Genomic DNA, 19,595 nt, shown 5'->3' with positions numbered 1-19,595 from the left:
TTACAAAGTAGAGCAACATGTAAGAAGTGGTATGACTGGCTTGTACGATACCCATGCCTGGTAATGAATGGCCTGCTATTAAAAAAAAGAAAACAGAGGGGAAATCTGTATTCTTGCGTTACAAGTAAAGTATTGAGGTTTGTTGCCACTCATCACTTGATGGCTCTATTACCATCTGGACGGGTTCAGCCACCGTATGTTCAAAAGGAACGGAACTGGCCACAGCTATCAAACTGGGCTTTATTTATTTTGTAAGAGATTTATGAAGCTCTGTGTGCAGCTAGCCAGATGGAAACCGAAGAACCATTCCTTCATCCCCATTCACCCTCAGCAGTGGAAAACATTCACTCGTTCCTCAGATGATGCTCCCATTGCAGCTTATACTACATCCTGATTAATTGCTGGCACTGCTGGGTAGCCCTTTCAGGAAACTGCAAATCAGATCCTGGATGTACTAGAACAAAATTTTCCATGTGCCTCACAAATGCAGCATTCAATCTACTAGCAACTAGTTGCAGGTAAAAGATAAATTAGAAATCAGAGCTCTGCCTCCTGGATTCACCAAACAGTCTTAATTCCAAATACAATTACAAATGTACTAATATACACAAAATGGAATAGTAAGTCTTTTGCTGTGTGCCAAAATTACCTTGAAATAGCATTAAAATATGTTATAATTTATGAAATCATTTAAATCCCAGTGTGAAACTTGGCATGATTTCTTGAGAAAATAGAAAAGAACCTACCCAGATGCATTTTTCCAATGTTTTCCTATTCTTCTCTCCATGGAAAAAAAATCTTTTGGTACTTAAAAAGATCTAAACTTAAGCCAGGATTGGGTATGACCAAGTGAGCAGCACATAAGCCCCATCGGACCAGTCAGGGCTCTGCATCTGTGTCCCTGGTGCCAGGAATAACCACTGTGTATCTATAGTATAACAGAAACAAAGTCCCAACTGAAAGCCCAAGAGCACTAGATTTGCTAAATCATAGCATGTGCTTGTTCCTCTTTTGATTTTTTTTTTTTTTAATAAAGCAGAAAAAAAACTCAAACTGAAGAGCTCCACTACTCAGAGTAGCCTGGCTAGGGTAAACGCGGGGTTGAAAACATTTTTCTAAGAGGTGCAAGTTCAATGAAAGATACAAAAGATAAAATGAGAGAAAACAAACTCTGCATCTGCTATGAGTGAAGAGGAAGGAAAAAATAGATACTATCTGAGCATGTAATTAAACCCCAAATGAAAGGATATTGTTTTTCCTCATCATCAATGTTGTGTTAAGATGCATTTCAGGGGCATAAAACCACAACGGGAAAGGCCGTGAAATGTGAGGCCTCCCTGGAAACGAATTCCTGTTGTTTGATCAAAGCAAGATAAGTGCCGAAGCGTGAGTCTGGTCCAACTCATGAAACAACTCTGCTTCCCACATTAGACCACAAGCTTGCAACTTTTCTGCACAGGTTTAACAAAGCCTATGATCAGTGAAAATCCCTTATTTAAAAAACTGCTAAACATTACTATATTCATGAAATAGCCACAAAAGTTGAGATGTTTTTGACCGAAACTTTACGTTATTGCTCCTTCCCTTGGAGCACGCTGCCCATTTACATTGCTACCACACCAAGCTAGCATTCTGCACCATTATTGCTTGTGTTGGTGAAAACCAAATTGGACAAAGCTGTCCTAACACATTTTTATCTGCAGTGAATCAGAGGGAATACTACCAATCATTTACCAAGCCCAGCAGCACGTACTTTACTTCATCTGCAAGCAGCACTTGCAAAGCAATCACATACCTCCATTAGTTGCATAGTATTCACCCATGTGAAATTATTCATTCTCCTCAAACACAAATAATGTGCTTGTAAATTTGAGAGTTGGTCAAAAGCCCAGTGAGCAGAAGGTGGGGGAAAGAGGCAAGCTCTCTCCCCAGTGTGTTTTCTGTGATGTCTGGGTTAGGTCCTCCAAGATCACATCCCAGAATATCATTATCTAACCATTTACCTGCCTGTTCAGTACCTAAGCCAAAATAGGTCAAAGCAGCAGGAGGAGGATTGGCAGAAACCTTGTTAATTCTTTAGTAGGTCGCGGAAGGAATTTCTTTGGGAGAGAAAAGGCTTCTGTAGGCCTGGTCATAAGGTTTCTGGCAATACATTTTCATAAATTACCACTTTCTTGAAATGGAAACATTTCAAACTCAATGAATTTTTTGACAGACTGGATTTTTGTTCCTTTGCTGGCTAATTTCAGAGGGACTCACAGAAGCAGAGATGGCCCAAGTCACAAGCCTGACCTTTCAACTGGAGAAGGAACACTTCTCAAAAATTCCATTTTACTATAAGCTTTTGAAAGCTTTGGCTTCAATGCAAAACAACCTGCAAAACTTGAAAGTCTGCAAAATTCACCTGTTGCTTTTTTGACCTCTTTGACTTTTGTTCAACATAACAATCCCAACATAAATTATTCGCAGCAATACATACAAGAACCCCAATCAGTCTGCAAGGGGAGAAGGTCAAATTGAATCTGTAACAAAAGGTATCTGTTAAGGATCCTCCAAACCAATACAATAGGAAGTTACATATTCCAAACAGCCAAACACTGAAGCAGAAGCAGTCCAATGGGTGAGTAATCCTATTTCTAATGACAGATGAATGGTACGCATATGTCACATAAATATATGGGACTCAGGCTTCCTCTTGGAGCCTTCTCAGGAATAGCGATATTTATTATGGCATTTTCTATCCAAGGAGGCTCACAGTTTTGTCTTTACAAACCGACTTACATAACACGCGGACAGCTCGCTTTGCTCACGCTGGAACACAGCAGCTACATGACAGGCCACAACATCATTTTTCTTCTTGCACAACTTGTTTTCTGCAAAGCTGTTCACCTCATTGTGGGACACAGGCTGTCATTATATTTACACAGTCATGCAGGATTTCCTCTCCAGTTGCATCTCCTAAGGAAGCTACCACCCATTCTCCTCTGGTCTTTTAGCTGGTTTGTTTGTTATAGCTGAAAGAAAGTCTCTTTTTCCCCCCAAACACCTTTACTATTACTTAAACACCTCCCTTATGCTTTTCACTCGGTTACCATTAGAGTCTAAACAAGGCTTGATACCTGCTATTGCCTTTGCAGATAGATGCCCAAATGTCCATCAGATGGACAGGTAATGGACCAGAACCCGAAGCTGATTAGTATCACAGGTTAAGATCGGTGTTCCTGTCTACTCTGCTACTCGCAGTTCTCGGTCTTTCTTCAAAGACTGCAGGACTTTTCTCCCACAGAAATAGCAAAAGTGCAGATACGCACATTTGTAAAGTTAGACACGTCTAACCTTCCACAAAACACAGACCTCAGATTTAGCACATCATGAGGAAACAGATGCATTTCAGGTTCTCAACAAGTAGCTAGGGGGAGGCTCAATAAAAATGTGTTATTTACTGCATAGTCCTAATGGAAAAGACATTTGCTGCACTGGGAAAAAAAAAAAAAAAGACTAAAACATTCAAGTCAAGCATGGCACGTAATAAAGGTATTTTTAATACTAAAAAACATATTTGAAAATAATAGCTAACAGAACACTCTTAATTGCATTTTGCTTTTCAGTACTGTTTTGCTGGCAAGCAAAACCTATTGCTTACCAGTCCCAAAGGCTATGGCTATAAAAATAAATCCCATTGCAAAATATTTTATTCCCATATCTCTCATCGTTTCAGATTGTGCCATTAGAGTTACCCATACGCAACACATAACAGACTTTTTTTTATGCTAAGATACAAGTCTCCTCTTCCTTAAATCACTTTTTTTTTTTTTTTTTAAATGGGGCATTATTGCACAAGTAGGACCAGACTTTGCCCTCTCTGATGACAGCCACAAGGTTTAACAATGAAGATTCTTTGACGGTGAGGCCATGAGGTCAGCCTGCGCACTCTGTGGTGCCAAAGCCTCACGTGATTACTAAGAAAGTTGGATTTGAGAAGAGTTATGACTGGAAAGATGAACTGTCTGTTCATCTGCCCCTGCCTTCACTCACACCCCAGGACACTCCACGCGTCTCCTCTGCCCCGCTCCTAAGCTGCTGGCTGCCCTTTGATGCTAACAGCACTCATACGCCTATTAATAAAACCAGGCAAGGCACTGCTAAGACTAGCAACATTCCTGTATTTTTATAGGCAGAAAGATCATTCTGCTTTCTTTAGAGATACCCGATCTCATAGGTTTCTTAATAACTGAAGCAGACACGCTCCTTTACCTAAAAAGAACCCATTCATTATAGACTTGAATGATTTGACGACATCCTGTTTATCTCATAGTGAACTTCAAAATGTCGCTGAATAAAGAAAGGTTGAGAGCTTTTGCTCAACATTTTGCTACAGGAATGTTGTATTGTATTTGAATAACGAAGCTGCTTTGACAGTTCAGGATTTTAAATTGCCACGATAACATAAATAACAGTTGTAAAAGTAAATAGTCTAATGTTCCAGTCACTCAACACAGCTCTTACTGCTGAGATTACGAGGCACAGACTGACAACAGGTTTTTGAGCCCAACCCTTACTTTTTATTGAGTATTCCTCACCTGCAGGACCAAATCGCTCATATGTTTTCCCAGTCTACACAGACAGGCCTCCAATTCTACTTTTAATACACTCTGCTCACCACTAACCTCTAGCCAAAGGTCAAAAATCCAGACTAATCACAGTGGAAGCTTGGACTCCACAACCTGCGACCTAATCCAGGTCCCAGGCAATGCAGTGAAACATTCCTGTTCACTTCAGTAGTGTCTGGAGAAGTCCGTAACTTCTCAGATTTGACTTTGGTTCAGTTTCATCTTCAACTAAAACTGCGGTACACTATAGACTTACCTAAAACCTGTGTATATCTGCTGACTTTTTTTTTTTCCTTCCCTAAAAGAGAGCAGGTTCTTCTCCACTCTTACCTGACCTGAAAGCAAAGTGTTTCACAAAAAGGATCTGTATCATATAGCTAAACCGCTGACACACAATTAAATAACTGGCATCAGCATTTACATTTCTAAAAATGTGCTTAACAAGCTGGAAAAAAAAAGGAAACAGAAGTGATGTGTGAAGTTCACCTTTAGCCCCATCTATTCAGAAATTGAAAAAAACTACATCCTGACAAAGTATAGGCATTTTCCTAGGATCATTAGACAAAAGGGACAAAACATATCTTGTCTACTTAATGAGGTTTATTATCCGAGAAGAAAGTAAAATGACACACACATATATACACACATCCAAGTTATAAACAGAAAGAACTGGCAAAGGAAAGCATTTTTTCCCCAGAGAGTTAGCAAAATCACACAATTCAGAAAAAAAATCAAAAATAAAATAAAACCTTACCATATTCTGAGTTGTTGCTTACTTTATTTTTGTGTGTGTCTTTTTTTCTGAATGAAAGGGCTTTGCCACATTCAATTTTGCTCCTACCATGCAATGGTGTTTTATTGTCTCTGAAAATTGGCACAGACTAGCAGATCGAGACCTGACTTGAGCATATTTTTTTACTTTCCCTGCCCCCATCCTCTATGCTTGCTTTCTTCTCCAGTTTTGTCTTGGTATCTTATTTCATGTGTGCATTGAGCCTACCACCAAGGATCTTCTGATTTTATGTGCATTCTCTACACATTATTTCACTAAAGATGATATAATCAACATCATCATTCTAGTCTGAAACAGGACATAAGAGGTCTTTATTTGGATTTTGGATTTTCAAAGCTTCTTTCTTAAAATCAAAGAAGGCAAGAAGAAAAAAAAAAAAAATCATCCACTCACCTAGACAGCAGTAATTTACCCTGAAGTTTCAAATCAGCAGCACAGTCATCAGATTGACAGTTCCTCTCAAAAACAGTCTGTGAAAAAGAGAGAAAAGTACTGTTACAGCATGCAAAGGGTAAGATCAAAGTTTTGTTAAAATAGCAACATGTTTGGATGATATGAAAGAACACAAAGTTGTAATATGTAAATGTATGGTAAAAATGTTAGGGAAACTCAAAGGCAGCCAAATCACATCTTTATCAAAATCTCTTTGTTCTGTCATAATTGAACATGAAGAGTCACCAAAATCAGACACTCTTGGAGATTTTCTTCAGTCCATTCCTGCTTCCCATCTGACAAGAATTACTTCTCACACGGTATTTCTGGCACTCTTATATCTGATCCCACCATATGTATGGAAATGAAACAGAAAATAAGAAACTGTTTAAGAAACTATTTTCAGTTCTAACAACTGAAATAGAAGAACTCATGAATCAAGCAGATTTGCTGACCTAGAATAAAGATTTAAATTATTTGTTTAAATTGTGTTTAAATTGTTTATGTGGTAGGAAACATTTCAGGTTCAATTTCATAGAAAATTACGAACAACTGTGACATACCAATGATAACCTAAACAATGCAACTACTGCCCATCTCATGAATTCTAGAAAAGACCACCATTTCCAAAACTAAACGGATTGATAAAACTAGAATTTGTAAAATGCAGATACATCATGAGGCATACATGCAGCATTTAAGCAGCAAAGGGATGTTGACAGAAAGGGAATGTGTGTGACACCCACACAAGCCTAAGCAAATCTCTACGACTACCAGCAATTGAGATAAGATGGCAGGAACATATTTGTAGTATCCAGGAAACTCAAATTCTGTCAAGAACATGGTTAGTTTTCCCCCGCTTTTGAGAACAGGGGCCAATAGCCTTCTATTCAGCTGAAGACTTTTTAGGCTGCAGAGTTCATTCTCTCAGATGTATAATGCTTTTCAGTTTACGAAATATTCAAGGGAAAAATACCCTAAATGAGGATAACGAAAAGTGCTCACCTCGGAAACCTGACACTACCCGAGTCTCCTCCTTTAACACGAATATTCCTTTCTACAAAAGGATATTTCCATGACTCCTTTATCCAAATCAAATAAATTTCAAGCGTAAATGGGAAGAGATAGCAAACCCCTATAGGTTGCAGACAACAATCGCAGTGTTGCAGAGCCTCAGGGGAAAGACAACATGCAGAGTTAGTCTTGTGTTTGAAAAGCTCTGCCCAACTGTATCAGCACTGAAAAAAGACTTTGAGTCTAGATAGAGATTTCTAGTCTTTCACTCACTAAGGAGATCCTTCCCAAAGGAGATAGACAGCTTTACATTTTCTGTATTGTCTAAAATCTTGAAACACACATAGACCTTTATGCAGCTGCTTAGCATTGGACAAGCAGATTTCAAGCTATGAGGTAAGTTGCAATAATTTCCAACAAGATGAAAGACTCAAGAGTGTCGAAGGGTGGGCACTTCACCTAAGGCTAGCTACTCCAACGACTCATTGTCCTTTCCTACCTTTTGTTTTCTCAGAATTTCAAAAGTGGAAATTGTTGAGAATTTAAACTAAGGGCTGAACTTAAACTTTCTCCTTAATAAAGAAAGCTACACCAAAAGGTGGTAATCATGAGACAACCCAGTCCCAAGACAGGAGCTGGCATGGGAATCACTCTCAAAATGTGGAACATTTCAGAGAGATGGTCGGAAAGTCCTCAGAACTAATCCTCCAAAGCTAGAGTAGCTATATATAGGAAAGACTGTTTGACCTTCACAGGAGAAAGAAAAATAAACTGTAGACGTATCCTTGCCTGACAATTTCCCTGTTTGAATTGCAGAAATCTTGGCAAAGTGAACAGATTGATCAAAGATCTGACCTACACTTTTAAAAGATTCAAGTACTCTAAATACATTCAAGGAACTATCTAATAATTCTGGAATTTTGTTTCTATAGATATAGTTCATCAGAAATGATCAAATACTTTGGTTCCTAAAACTACTGAGCACATATCTCTTCCACTACATCATGCACTACACCATGAACTTTGAAATACATTAGGAATTTTTTGTTGTGCTAGAGCAACTCAAGTTCCCATGCAACACTGGGCTAAAGGCTCTTGAACTCGTTCGGGTTTGGGGGAGAAAGGATTTCCAGTCCCATCAGAACTTCCTAGCACTCAGGACGCCTTCGAGACTGCAGGAACTGGTTCAGCAGCCAACTCCACTGCAGGCTGATGGTATCTCTGGATTATTTTGTTATTTCCCACCATTTCCCTGGACTGAACAGACGATGGTATGACTGCACCCCACTTTGCTTGCTAGAGCCTTAACCATGTCACTTCATGGAGCCAAATCAATCTGCTTTCTTGACTTTCTCTTGCATTTTGCTGGCCCCTCCCTGCTCCACCCCACAAAGATGGGGCTTCATCTGCCTTTCTAGTTGACCAATTCCTGTGTGTTCAAATCCCTTCTAAGGAATCAGGGGGTAAGCACGCTGTCATCGTAACATTTGTGAATATCATCTAGGTATTTTCCTACTGTACCTTTGCTTGGTCTGTTTGGGCTGGGATCTCTCTGGGCCAGAAACCACCAGCTGAACATTTGCATGTTGTTTAGAGCACTGCAGGAGAAATACAACTGCATTCTTATATTGAGGCCACAGTGCTTCTGTCTGGCACTTCTGTGAGATAAACTTGATAGTGAGCTTGTATGCTCACTAGTGCGAAGATGATAATCCTGATGCTTTTAGCATCATTATGTATTGTGTATTATATTCACAATACAAGCAGAGAACCAACGCCAGAATGTGCACCATGAGCTCAGCAGATATGGCACCACCAGATCTACAGCAAAACAGAGTAAATCCAGAATTTTTAGGATCTGTGATTTTTCTCTGCATTCACTTTTGTTGCATAGGACCTGGCAGCTCCTGAGAACTGCCCTGTAGAACTTCCTACCAGCCCAACAGATATCTTGGACAAACACGCAGTTTCCTCAAACTCTTCCTGACAGCTCTTCTGGGCAGAAACCATGGCAGATGCATCCTTAAGGGTCAGGAGATATGGATGCATGTTATGTTGCCAAAGCCCTTTAGAGGGCAATTCAGAGAGCCTAACTGAAAAGACACTAATTATAAAGGGTGAATAAGGTGTATCTGTACACCTCAGACACCAAGAAGACACCTAGAACTAACTGAGGAGGAGGATCCACCTAGACAGGTGCTCATCTCAGGGCCTCGTAGCAAGTACCCTTGTGTTCAGCCCATCTCTTAAAGGACAACAAAAAGTTGCATTTTGTGGTACAAGCCATGTGTATATTCATAATCATCCGCCTCACGAAGGAGGCAGTGGTTGAATCCATAGTTCCCATATCCTAAAGCCTCCTAAACACTGAGCATCTGGGTAAAGAGATGCTTCCATTTCTTTCTGCTGATACTGGACTACTACTATGAGGCTAGAAGGAAAACACACATCAGAGACCAATTTCAGCCTAATGGCTTCAGCTGGCTACTCAGAGGAACCAATCTGGGGGTTCAAACCTGACTCCCTAGTTTACTTCATTTCCTTCCAATGACTATCTAAAATTAAAAACATTATGTGTCTGGGAGCAGGGAAGACAAATGGAAGAGAAACTGAAAAACGCTGTGTTTATGGCAACCCTGTGCACAGAAAATACTGGAAACCATCCATTAAACAAACACAAAAAAAAAGAAAAAAAAAAAGTATTTCAAGATATTTAACCACCCCAAATTCAGGGAATCACACAGAAAATTCAGGTCTTTTAGCCAAAGCATGCAATTAAGACCTTGCAACGTTTCCACTATTGTGTTTCAGCAAGAATTGCTTCCATCCTTTCACATGAAAAGGAAGTGACCAGACTAGATTCACCCTACATCAGACCTGAAGCAGCACATCAATCCACAGACAGTTAAGAGTGCATCTCAAAAGAAAAAAGGAGCAGGGCTGGCTCTCGTTAATTGCCCATCCATTCCTCAAGCCTTCAAAAGTCTGCCCTACACTTCAGTGGAATAAATCAGTTAATTCAATATAATCTGGATTAAGAGTATAGTATTCCAAGTTCTATTTCATGTAAATTGTCACTATACTCTATGGCGTGTGTAAGAGTGATTTTGCAATTAAACCATGGGAAAAAAAGCAGATTTAAAAGATGTAAAAAAGGAGTTTATTAGTTGAATCATTCTTTAGTGTTTATATCTTGATGCTGTGGCTATTCCCACATTATCTGGTGAAGTTAGGTTCCAGGGTCCTTATTTAGGACCACAACATGTGAGCAATTTTTTAAAAATATGGAGCAGTAAGCAAATCTCACTGCCTTTTCCAGGAAAACAAAACAAAACTCTTCCGCAGTTCTACAGATTAGTCACATACATGTTTAAAGTGCCTAAGCAGACACAGGAGCCTTATTTTTACGCCTTTTATAATTTATTTGGGCTTTAAAGTTGTCTGCAAAATAAAGCTATTGCCTACAGACCCTGATCACCTATTGAGCTCAGATAAAGAAATAGTTACTGAATTTATCTACACATCATCCTACGTTTCACTAACAACCGACGGTAAAAAATCCATTCGAATATCCTGCTGAGCCAACTACATTCCCTCTAGAAAAGCAACTACTATTCTCAAAAAGTTTCCAGCATTTCATCAGATGTGCCAGCTAAATTAAAACCAGATTATTTATGCAATATCCCCAGTGAATGCTGGGGCAAATGCATGACAAAGCAATGAACAGCATGGGAGCCATTAGCCTGCAGGAGAATCCTACCAGTAAAGCAAACAGCCGTGTCATGCTGCAATGGTGAGAGTGACTGAGACGAGCAAGGAGCAAGTTGGGACTCCACGTAAGCTTCATGGGAGCAAGTCTTCCCACCAAGAAAACAGCTGTTCATTCACAGCATACTGTTATAAGAACGCAGGGACTGAGCAGTAATAATTACTTTATGCAGGTAGTGCAAGCGAACCACGTAGAGCTGAATTTCGCCAAGTGGAGAAGGCCAGAGGGAAATCAATCCACTTTACTGAGTGGAAAGCTCTCCGCCTAAGGCTCATGACTACCACATTGCCACAGGCCAAGTGTCACCTAAGGCCCAACGCAACCCCTTCTCCTCCAGCTCGGCTGTAGTCTGCTATCTGTACCCGTCAGTGAGTGCTAAAATGTGGGCCTGGTGGGCACCAAGATGGAGAAGAGAGAGAACATTCAAATGTAAGAGGAGCAGGAATTCCCAAAGGAAATCATCTGCGTGGAAAAGATCAGGAATGAAACCTGTTAGCCATTGAGAACAAGCAGAAATTAATAAGCATATGTACATCAGCTATTCCTCACAGCAGTGTGGACTTAACAATGCAATCTTTTGTCCTCATATTCTCCTGGGGTGAATATGGATACAGTTGGTGGCAACAGAAATATGCCCCCAAGTCTTTCACAGCTCTATCAGATTTCTAGTCTGACTCACTTTTCAGGCGGAGGCATTTTTTTCTTTTTTAGACCATGAACAGTTCAAATCATCCAAATAGTGTTCTCATTTTACAGGACTTCAGACCTTATAAATCCATGGAACAGTATATGGGAAGGATCTGTCGTGTTAATTGCTCCATCTCCCACTACCATTATAGGATGGATTTCTGAGCATACCTCACAATATACATTCCTGTCTTGTCTTTAACGGTCTTCTATTTAATTCTGGATGACTAAAAATAATCCAATTATATAATCTCTGGAGAGATTTCTAATGATTTTCAGGAACATTCCCCATTACAAACTCCCTTGTATCTACTGCTAAGACTGAAACTGTGCAAGATGAATCTTTTTTACCCATGATGCTTTCATACTTAAATATTTTAACATAGGAGTCAAATCTTTTATTACTTATTGTCCAAATATGTAATTAAAATACAAAAAACATAATAGCAATGACGAATGATAAACAAATGGCAACTGTTTTGTCAGCTGGAAACACAGAAAAAGCTTCAGAAGAAGTGGACAGGCGATTCATATCTCCCTTTAGTTCACTCAGAACCACAAGGCTACATGCAAGTCCTCTCCCAAAATCCACCTGTATTTAAGTGGTTTTGTATTTACGAACATTGCTCTGGACTGACAAGCATTTTGCGGCCCAGAGGCTCTCTTAGACAAAGGAGCTATTTCAGGGAACTATCATATGAGCTCTGTGTTCTCAAAACGTTAAACATTCCAATTTAAGTCCACTGCATACAGTTGCTGTGAAAATACAAACTGAAGGAATGAAGTCTGTTTTCCTAAGCCTAAGCTTCCTAAGCTTTCCTAAGTTTGACTGATTTGCTTTTTAAACTTCTTGCAATTTTCTCTTATAATTTTCTCTTCCATGTGGAAATTCCCATTTTTTCTACCCTAGCTAACCCACAGATTGGCTTGAAAATGACATTCAGGCTGTTATGCTGAAGTGCAGAAATTACCCCAAAGCATTTGGGGTTAGGGCTCATTTTGCAAATGAGCATGTGATCATCTCTCTCTTCTCTGCCTATTTATTTAAAGGAGTAAATTTTGTTTACTTTAAATCATGTAATTCAAATTCTGCCACATTTATAAAAGATCTGCCCATACACTGGCATATATGCATACCCTTCCCATAAAGGCATATACAATTATACATATGCATAAGTATACAAATATACACATACACACATTTATTAGCATGTGATATCAGCTATTGTTTTTTAGGTAGCCCATGGACTTAAACCTGGAGATTTTAAACGTATCTGATACATAACCAGTTCTGTTATTTTTCCTCAACTTTCAAGTCCTCATGAAAAATCTGGGCACTTACTGGCCAAGCCTGTCATTGCTTAAGAATGAGCATGCACACACACACACAAAAGAAAAATAGAATACTATCAGAGGCACTGTTTTCCACTAATTCTTACTTAAACAAATTTGCTAATTATAAACATTTCAGAGGTACAATACATCTGGACACCTGCTGTCCTAGTGCAGTCCTGGATCTCTTCCAGAGTCATAAATCATCCCTCTTCATTGCCATTCAAGAAAAGAGGAGACAAATGCAGTGCTTGGCCTAATTCAGCACACGCTCAGGGTGGGACCTTTGCAGATTTCCTAGCACAAACAGCGCTCGGTCCCTGCCAGTTCAACGCTGATTCTAACCAAATGTGTCTAAAGCAAAGACAGGCACCACCAAAGGGAGGGCAGAGGGAGGAGTGGATCTCATCACTTCTAGCAAACCCACCCCAACCGCAGGGAAAACAGGGGCAATTCAGCAGGATGGGTGGTGCTGAAGGAATAAATATGGGAGAGAATTTGGGAGCCTGACCAAGGAGGAGAGTCCAGCAGCAATAAGTTTCATCTGGAACAATAGTAATTAGACTAATTCTTGTTGTCTTCCCAAGCTTTCTTGGGTGGCTAGGAATAAGACAATGAAATTTGCTCCTTCCACCTATCTGGCTATGTACAGGCACACTAAGCCACTGAAGCACATGTCTACTGGCAAATTAAACTGGCCTCTAAACCAGGGTGGAAATGCGAAAAATGGGAAAGACCCTTTGAACCTCCTCACTCTTGATCCATGCCTGGGAGGAGTTTGCAATACTTAGTCCAGCCTAAAACCATGCCAAGAACCACCCCAGAAGCTTCCCGGGATGGGGGGTGTCATTCTGGAACCTAGACACATCCCCAGGCACCATCGGTTTGCCCAAGGAGACATGGCACATGGGGAGCTCGGTGCTCTGGAGAAGGCACCCAGCAAGCCTGGACCACATGGTATGCAGAAACACGACATTTCAGCCTGTCTTTTTCTGCCATTCTCTTGTCCTTAGTACGACGTGTGTGTCGCACGGCGGGGGGGGGGGGGGGGGGGGAGGGGGGAAGGGGAGGATGTTTTAAAATAAAGAATTATCTGTGCAGAGAACTAAAATTATCACAGGTCTTCATAATTCAGCTTCACAAAAATCCTCCTGTCCTTTATCATACCTGTCAACTAAGCTTATGTATTGATGTACGAATACTTGACTGACTTTTCAAGCACAACCATTTCCAAAAAAGTCCTCTACTTTAGAAAGGTGAGGTTTACATAATCCCAGAAAACCTTAGCTTCACTCACCCAGAGGTGCAGCATTGCACCCAACCTCTCACTGCGTGTCCGTGGTACAGTTGGGAACAGCGTGTCCTACACGTCTGCCTGTTCTTATAACTTAAAAGCAGTTTTATGATAGACTGTTCCTGAAGACACTGAGGCAATTATTCTACTGTGAATATTTTCCTATACCGACAGGGTGCCTCCATCCACATAGCAGCAGGTGATTTTATTACAGTATTTAAAACAGACTGAATTCTAACATATTACATTTTGACCTCTAAGTTATATTACTAGATATTACTAGAACAAATCCCCACTGTATTTGGCAGATCTTTCTCCTTCTTGGTTGACATGTATTTATACAGTGAGTATACAAAAATAAATGTTATAGTACAAACCTCTTATGACGAGCTAAACCAAACAAAGTTCTAAATACACATTAATTTCCCTGAAGTAAGGAGATTTATTATTTTTTTCCAGAGAACAGAGGTAGCAACTGGGTTTGGGAGGCAACAAGGAAGCTAATGGAAAGTCATCTTCAGGGTGGGAAGTTTTAAAGTTCACAACAGTGACACACAGAAGAAAGCAGAATCTTTGTTTCCCCACCCTCTCTTGACCCGTCAGAGATGTTCTGTTTGAGCAGGATTGCACATGGCTGGCCATGTGCAATCGTCTCCACACAGCCAGTCTCCACCCAACACCATACAAGTTGTGGAGAAATGTTTCCGTAGACTTCTACCCGTGACCCTTCTGTATGTGCATTTGTTCCCACAAATAATTATACCCAGCTATAGCAACCATAGTTTCTGCTAAGCACAAGAACCAAGAAAATAAGTAAACCAGTGAGAAGTCTATTGTTACTGTAATCTGGGCCAAATAATCTCTCAGGCCAGTTTAATTACATTATTACTTCCTTTTGAGGAATCAGAGCCTCTTCTCTGTCAAAAACAGGTAATATGCAAAGTCTCACTTAAACTGTGCATTTTTTCAGGAGGGAATTTCAGCTAAGAGCCATTTGCTCAGAACTATCAGAAGCTCCAATTACTTCTCATATTTTGATAGTTCACTTGGGAAGAGAAGCAGCCTCCTCCAATAAATAGTCACAGTTTGGGGACACAAGGGACGTGTGATGTCTACACTTCTCTTAACGAGCATCCCCCTCAACGCTAACCCAAGCTGATGTTCAGCGAGCACTCGGGACTCCTCTGTGAAAACAGAGCCCACTAAAATCAGCTTGAATTGGACTGCCACAATGCAAAGTTATTGTCAAAGAATTGTTAGGTTCTTTGAAAATGTAAAGTTTATTACATAAAACTTTGCTTCTGTGGCTCTTGCTCTTTAAAAATACTTTCTACTTGCAACACGAGGAGAAGCCTGAAAGAGAAGGCCAAGTAATGATTTTCCCATGAAATCAGCCTTTGAGAACTACGCCTCGAGGCTACACCGCCGGGGCTTTATCACCATGACTGCCACAGTAAATCTGAAACTCTGCCCACTTCCCTGGCGGAAAGAGGCTTCCAGTCACACCCCAAGTCAAAACCCTTCTCTCACAGAGCTAAGTGAGCAACATCTGGAAAGCAAATGGGATTGTTGCACTGGCTCCTGCTCATCCGCATTACACAAGAAAATAAGTCAGGGATATTCCCAACATATTTTTGTTTCTGTTTATAATCTCAACATTTAGGTATTTCAGTAAGGACCTGGGACTACGCCTGCAGGGTTAAATAGGACTTTATCAAGCTTAGATCTGGTGGTAAAGCACCTAGATTCCTATATGAATATGTGATTGTAAGAGTTACCATCCCTTCTGCAACAATATAATAGGCAGATACTTAACGGCCACACAAATCTCTCTTTATAAAAAAAAGTTGAATTCAAATATTATTCATTCATTTGCAAAAATAAGGCATATTTTCCTAAATAATCATTTCTTTAAGGATTATAACCAAACACAATTCAAAACACCTGGATACATGACAAGGCAAATCTCTTTAAACAAGAGATTTTTTTTTAAGCAATCTCTTTTAATTACTTTTTTCCAGTAGCCTTCAGACTTCCACAGAACAATATATCCTTATGGTTAACATCAGACAGAAATATAGTGCATGATAATCAAAGCATCGCTTAATATATTGCTGATGATAAACTTGCCTAGGCTAAAAACTAGATCTCACAATCCACTCCTAAAAGCCTGTAACTGCAGGCAAGCTTTCCAGGGTCTAAGAGAAGGGGAAAAATAAATAAATAAACAAATAAATAAAAGTTTTATATTCAGAAGCAATACCAGATCATAGCTGTGTAAGAACATTTTACAAAACAAACTTGACTAGATATGACCTTGAGCAACTTGATCTAACTCAAGCCTGGCTCTGCTTTGAGTAAGGAATTGGATCTCCGAAAGTCCCTCTCAAGCTAAATTATTCTGCAGTGCTGATGAGCATGCGCTATGGCAAGCCATGGAGGGAAGAAACTGGATTTCCCTAAGGAGTTTTGAGCCTTACAGATGGATGCTCTGCCGTGGCATGACAGGAGATGAAAGGGCTGTGGGTTTTTTCTGCATCTGTCTTTCCAAAGACTGGGATCAAACTAGTCTTTCCCTCAAATGGCCACAAACAGGTTTTTCCCCTCAACATGACCGCCTGTTTTCATGAACACTTAACACCTTCCTGAGTGCTGCCCTGATCATTCCTATCAAAACCAGCCAAAACCGGACAACAAATTGTATCAGTGAGGTCAAGACAGACGTGCAGCTTAACACAGCGCGAGGCTGACCTGGTTCCTTTGCGCTATCTTCTCTCCCTTCTTCCAGCGGAGAACGGGCTTGAGAGCCGGCAGTTCCTTCTCCTCTTTCCCTCTTTCTATCACATGTTCTCCAAGGCTGTATGCAGCTTCAAATACAATTGGAGATATCACATCTTTGACTCTTTTCTGAAAAACAAAAACAAACAAAAAGTGTAAAATTTACCTGTGGAAATTCTTGTTTAAACCAATTTATACATAGTATATACATATACATATACAAAAAGGCAGTTCCATTACACAGTTTCATTAGTCATTGGCAGCCACTGGCACATTTGCTACAGCTGTAAAACCAGGTATTTTTCAATAAGCACAAATGTTTTCTTAAAAGATATAATTAGTTAGGGTGTTATTACCATTAGTGCAGCAAAAATTTGCAGGGAAGAGTAAAGCTTCATCTGTAGGGCTTCTAAACCCCAGACTTAGATAGAGATCACCTCTAGTTAGCTCATCAAGCCATTAGAAGAAAAAAAAATCATATTTTTTTTTTCAGCATCATTGAACTCAATAAATGGCTAAAGGTACTGATGCAGCTATAAAGCAAGGCTAAAAACACAAAGCAAGAAGAAAAGCCATCTTCCAACCTGGGTCCCAAAGCAGAATTTGTCCGTCTCCCTACAGTCAGGGCAGCAACGCTTCCAGGAAATACAGCAAGTGTTTTCAGTTTCTCTAATTGCTACAATCTAGGCTTGCTTATAAAAGAGCTCCCAGATGCATTGAATTGTGCCGCGTTCCTTGTTTTATGGGAGACATCTTCATTATTGATTGCCTTTTCTTGTTCTTTGAGCCCAAGCCACAAAACTCATGCCATTTGCCACAACCCACAAAGCCTGAGGCCCCTTTTCTGTGAAAAGATGAAATGCTGATTGTGCTCTGCTCTGTCTAGACTTCTCGAATCCAATCCGACCAGAAAACAGACATGGCAAACGCTCTACCTTTCCATAGGCAAACATTACCTTTAAATTGTTGCTTCTTAAAACTTTTCATGTGAATTCAACACAGATGAATTTGAAGAAGTAAATAAATACCTTAAACAATCTGAGAAATCTTCAAATGGGCCAGATCAGCAACTTTGAGTTGCAACCTGAATTATTCTTAGTAGTCTTCTCTGAACACAGCCTCTGAAGCACAAGTAATTTAGATATAACACAATTTAAATAGCACCTTCCAGACACGGAGGAGCCTCGCACTAACTGGTCTTCTGATGACACTGTTTGATCCGTCTCAGGACAAACATTTGCTCTCTGCTAATCCTTTGATTAGACACAGACCTCTCCTGAAACCAAGGCCAATTCACTGATCATCAGGTGAGCCTGGTGATCAACTAAGTTTAACCCTCCTCTACTCTCATGACTCCAGCCATCTCCGGACTTCCCTATAGCCAGTGGCAACCTATTGCACCCGAAGTTCAGATTCAGCGATGCCTGGAGTGGTTGGTACCACCATGTTCTCAGGAACAAATACTAGCCAACTCCAAAGACGGCAGCAGTGGTGCCAGACAAAAGTTGGACAGCTATGTGATCCCATTCCCATCACCTAAAAAGGATGGTAATCCTCTGTGGGGAAGGGAGCTGGATGACTTCAGGCCCTCCAACAATCCCACCCCAAGGGGCAGGGGTTGGGCCATACTGAGCTTACAAAATAACAATAGTAAAACACACAGAAGTTATTAATTCTGCTCTCACAAAAAGTCATGTGTAATAACTTAAAGGAGAATTGTATCCGTGTGTGAGAAGACTACATATATGCAGAAACAAGGCTATAAAAACCTACAGTATCAAGCAACAGCAAAACACAATAAATCATCAGGCAAATCACCGCCTAATCCAATTGTATGTAACCAACTGTGTAAACACCAAGCAATTAAAAGTATAAGCCGTTGATTAAATTAAAATCCACCTATAGCTTTTCTAACTCTGTTACTGCAGTATGGCAAGAATAAGTGCTTAATGACTTCTAAGTGTTTTAATATGATCTTGCAAGGTTCAGCCCAACGTCCTTTGAAGTCAAAAGACAAGTTTCCCAGTGACTTCAATGAATGTTGCAGTGTGCTCATATTGTTCACTGGTGTCTCTTTCTGCTTTATTTTAGTGCTGAAATTGTGACTTCCAGCAGCTAGATTAATTACATGTGTGGATATTCCCCCACCACAGCCCTGGGGAAATGTATTTCACATACCCACTTGGCTTTAATTAGGGATGAAAGTATGAATGCTACCCAGTTATTAATTTTGCCACATGTTCAATCCCTTCTGCTCACAATCCTACAAACACAGAAGAGCCATTCTGTGGGACTTCTCTTCACAGAGAAAAGGCAGTTTCTGTTTCACAGGCACAACGCAGACTTTCTAGAATATAAGCACATAATGAGAATACTAAATATTGGCCCAAATGCAATCTGGAGAATGATTACTTTGGGTTGGAAATTCAGCCAGTTTCTTTCTCGCACAGTCTACCAAACCTACTACCTCTCATGTCTCAATCACGTACCAGTGAGGCAGCCGACAGATTTAGGTGCCTCTGATACCTAGTAGGGAGCTCACAGGTTGCAATGACACTCAGGTTTGAGGAGAGCATTCAAAAACCTTTCAGATCATGGCTTTTTGTATCAGCTATGTGGCCCTAATTAAGTGGCTTTTGATGGAGAAAAGTTGCACAGGCTGCCTTTATAAAAATCTACCATTTTTCACCTCAACAGTTCTATACTGCACAGTTGTATTAAGGTTGGACATGCTTCTGCGTAGTGAAAAATCATTTCTGGCAAATCATAGCACACACAGAAAGGACTCTGAAAAATGCTTTGGAGGACATCAAGCAAGTGAAACATCCAAAGCATCCATATTACCAACAGAAACAACTGGATAACAAGGGTTCAGTGAGTAGCAAT

The 19,595-nt window shown here is 40.2% G+C and overlaps 1 protein-coding gene across 1 annotated transcript in view; it reads right to left on the bottom strand.

The window, feature by feature from the left end:
* The window catches only part of ITGA9 (integrin subunit alpha 9), a 194,665-nt gene that overhangs the window by 75,781 nt on the left and 99,289 nt on the right, over window positions 1-19,595 (bottom strand). Inside the window, exons 16-17 of the mRNA XM_088521367.1 lie at window positions 16,683-16,838; window positions 5,797-5,873 (exon numbers count right to left, since the gene is read on the bottom strand). Of these exons, the coding sequence (XP_088377493.1) occupies window positions 5,797-5,873; window positions 16,683-16,838 (233 nt within the window). The remainder of the gene's footprint in view (window positions 1-5,796; window positions 5,874-16,682; window positions 16,839-19,595) is intronic.

This window comes from Tinamus guttatus, unplaced genomic scaffold (assembly GCF_059628265.1).
Source record: "Tinamus guttatus ecotype Peru unplaced genomic scaffold, ASM5962826v1 Tinamus_guttatus_pri_ptg000119l, whole genome shotgun sequence".
NCBI lineage: Eukaryota > Metazoa > Chordata > Aves > Tinamiformes > Tinamidae > Tinamus > Tinamus guttatus.
This window is presented reverse-complemented; position numbering and strand designations above follow the sequence as displayed.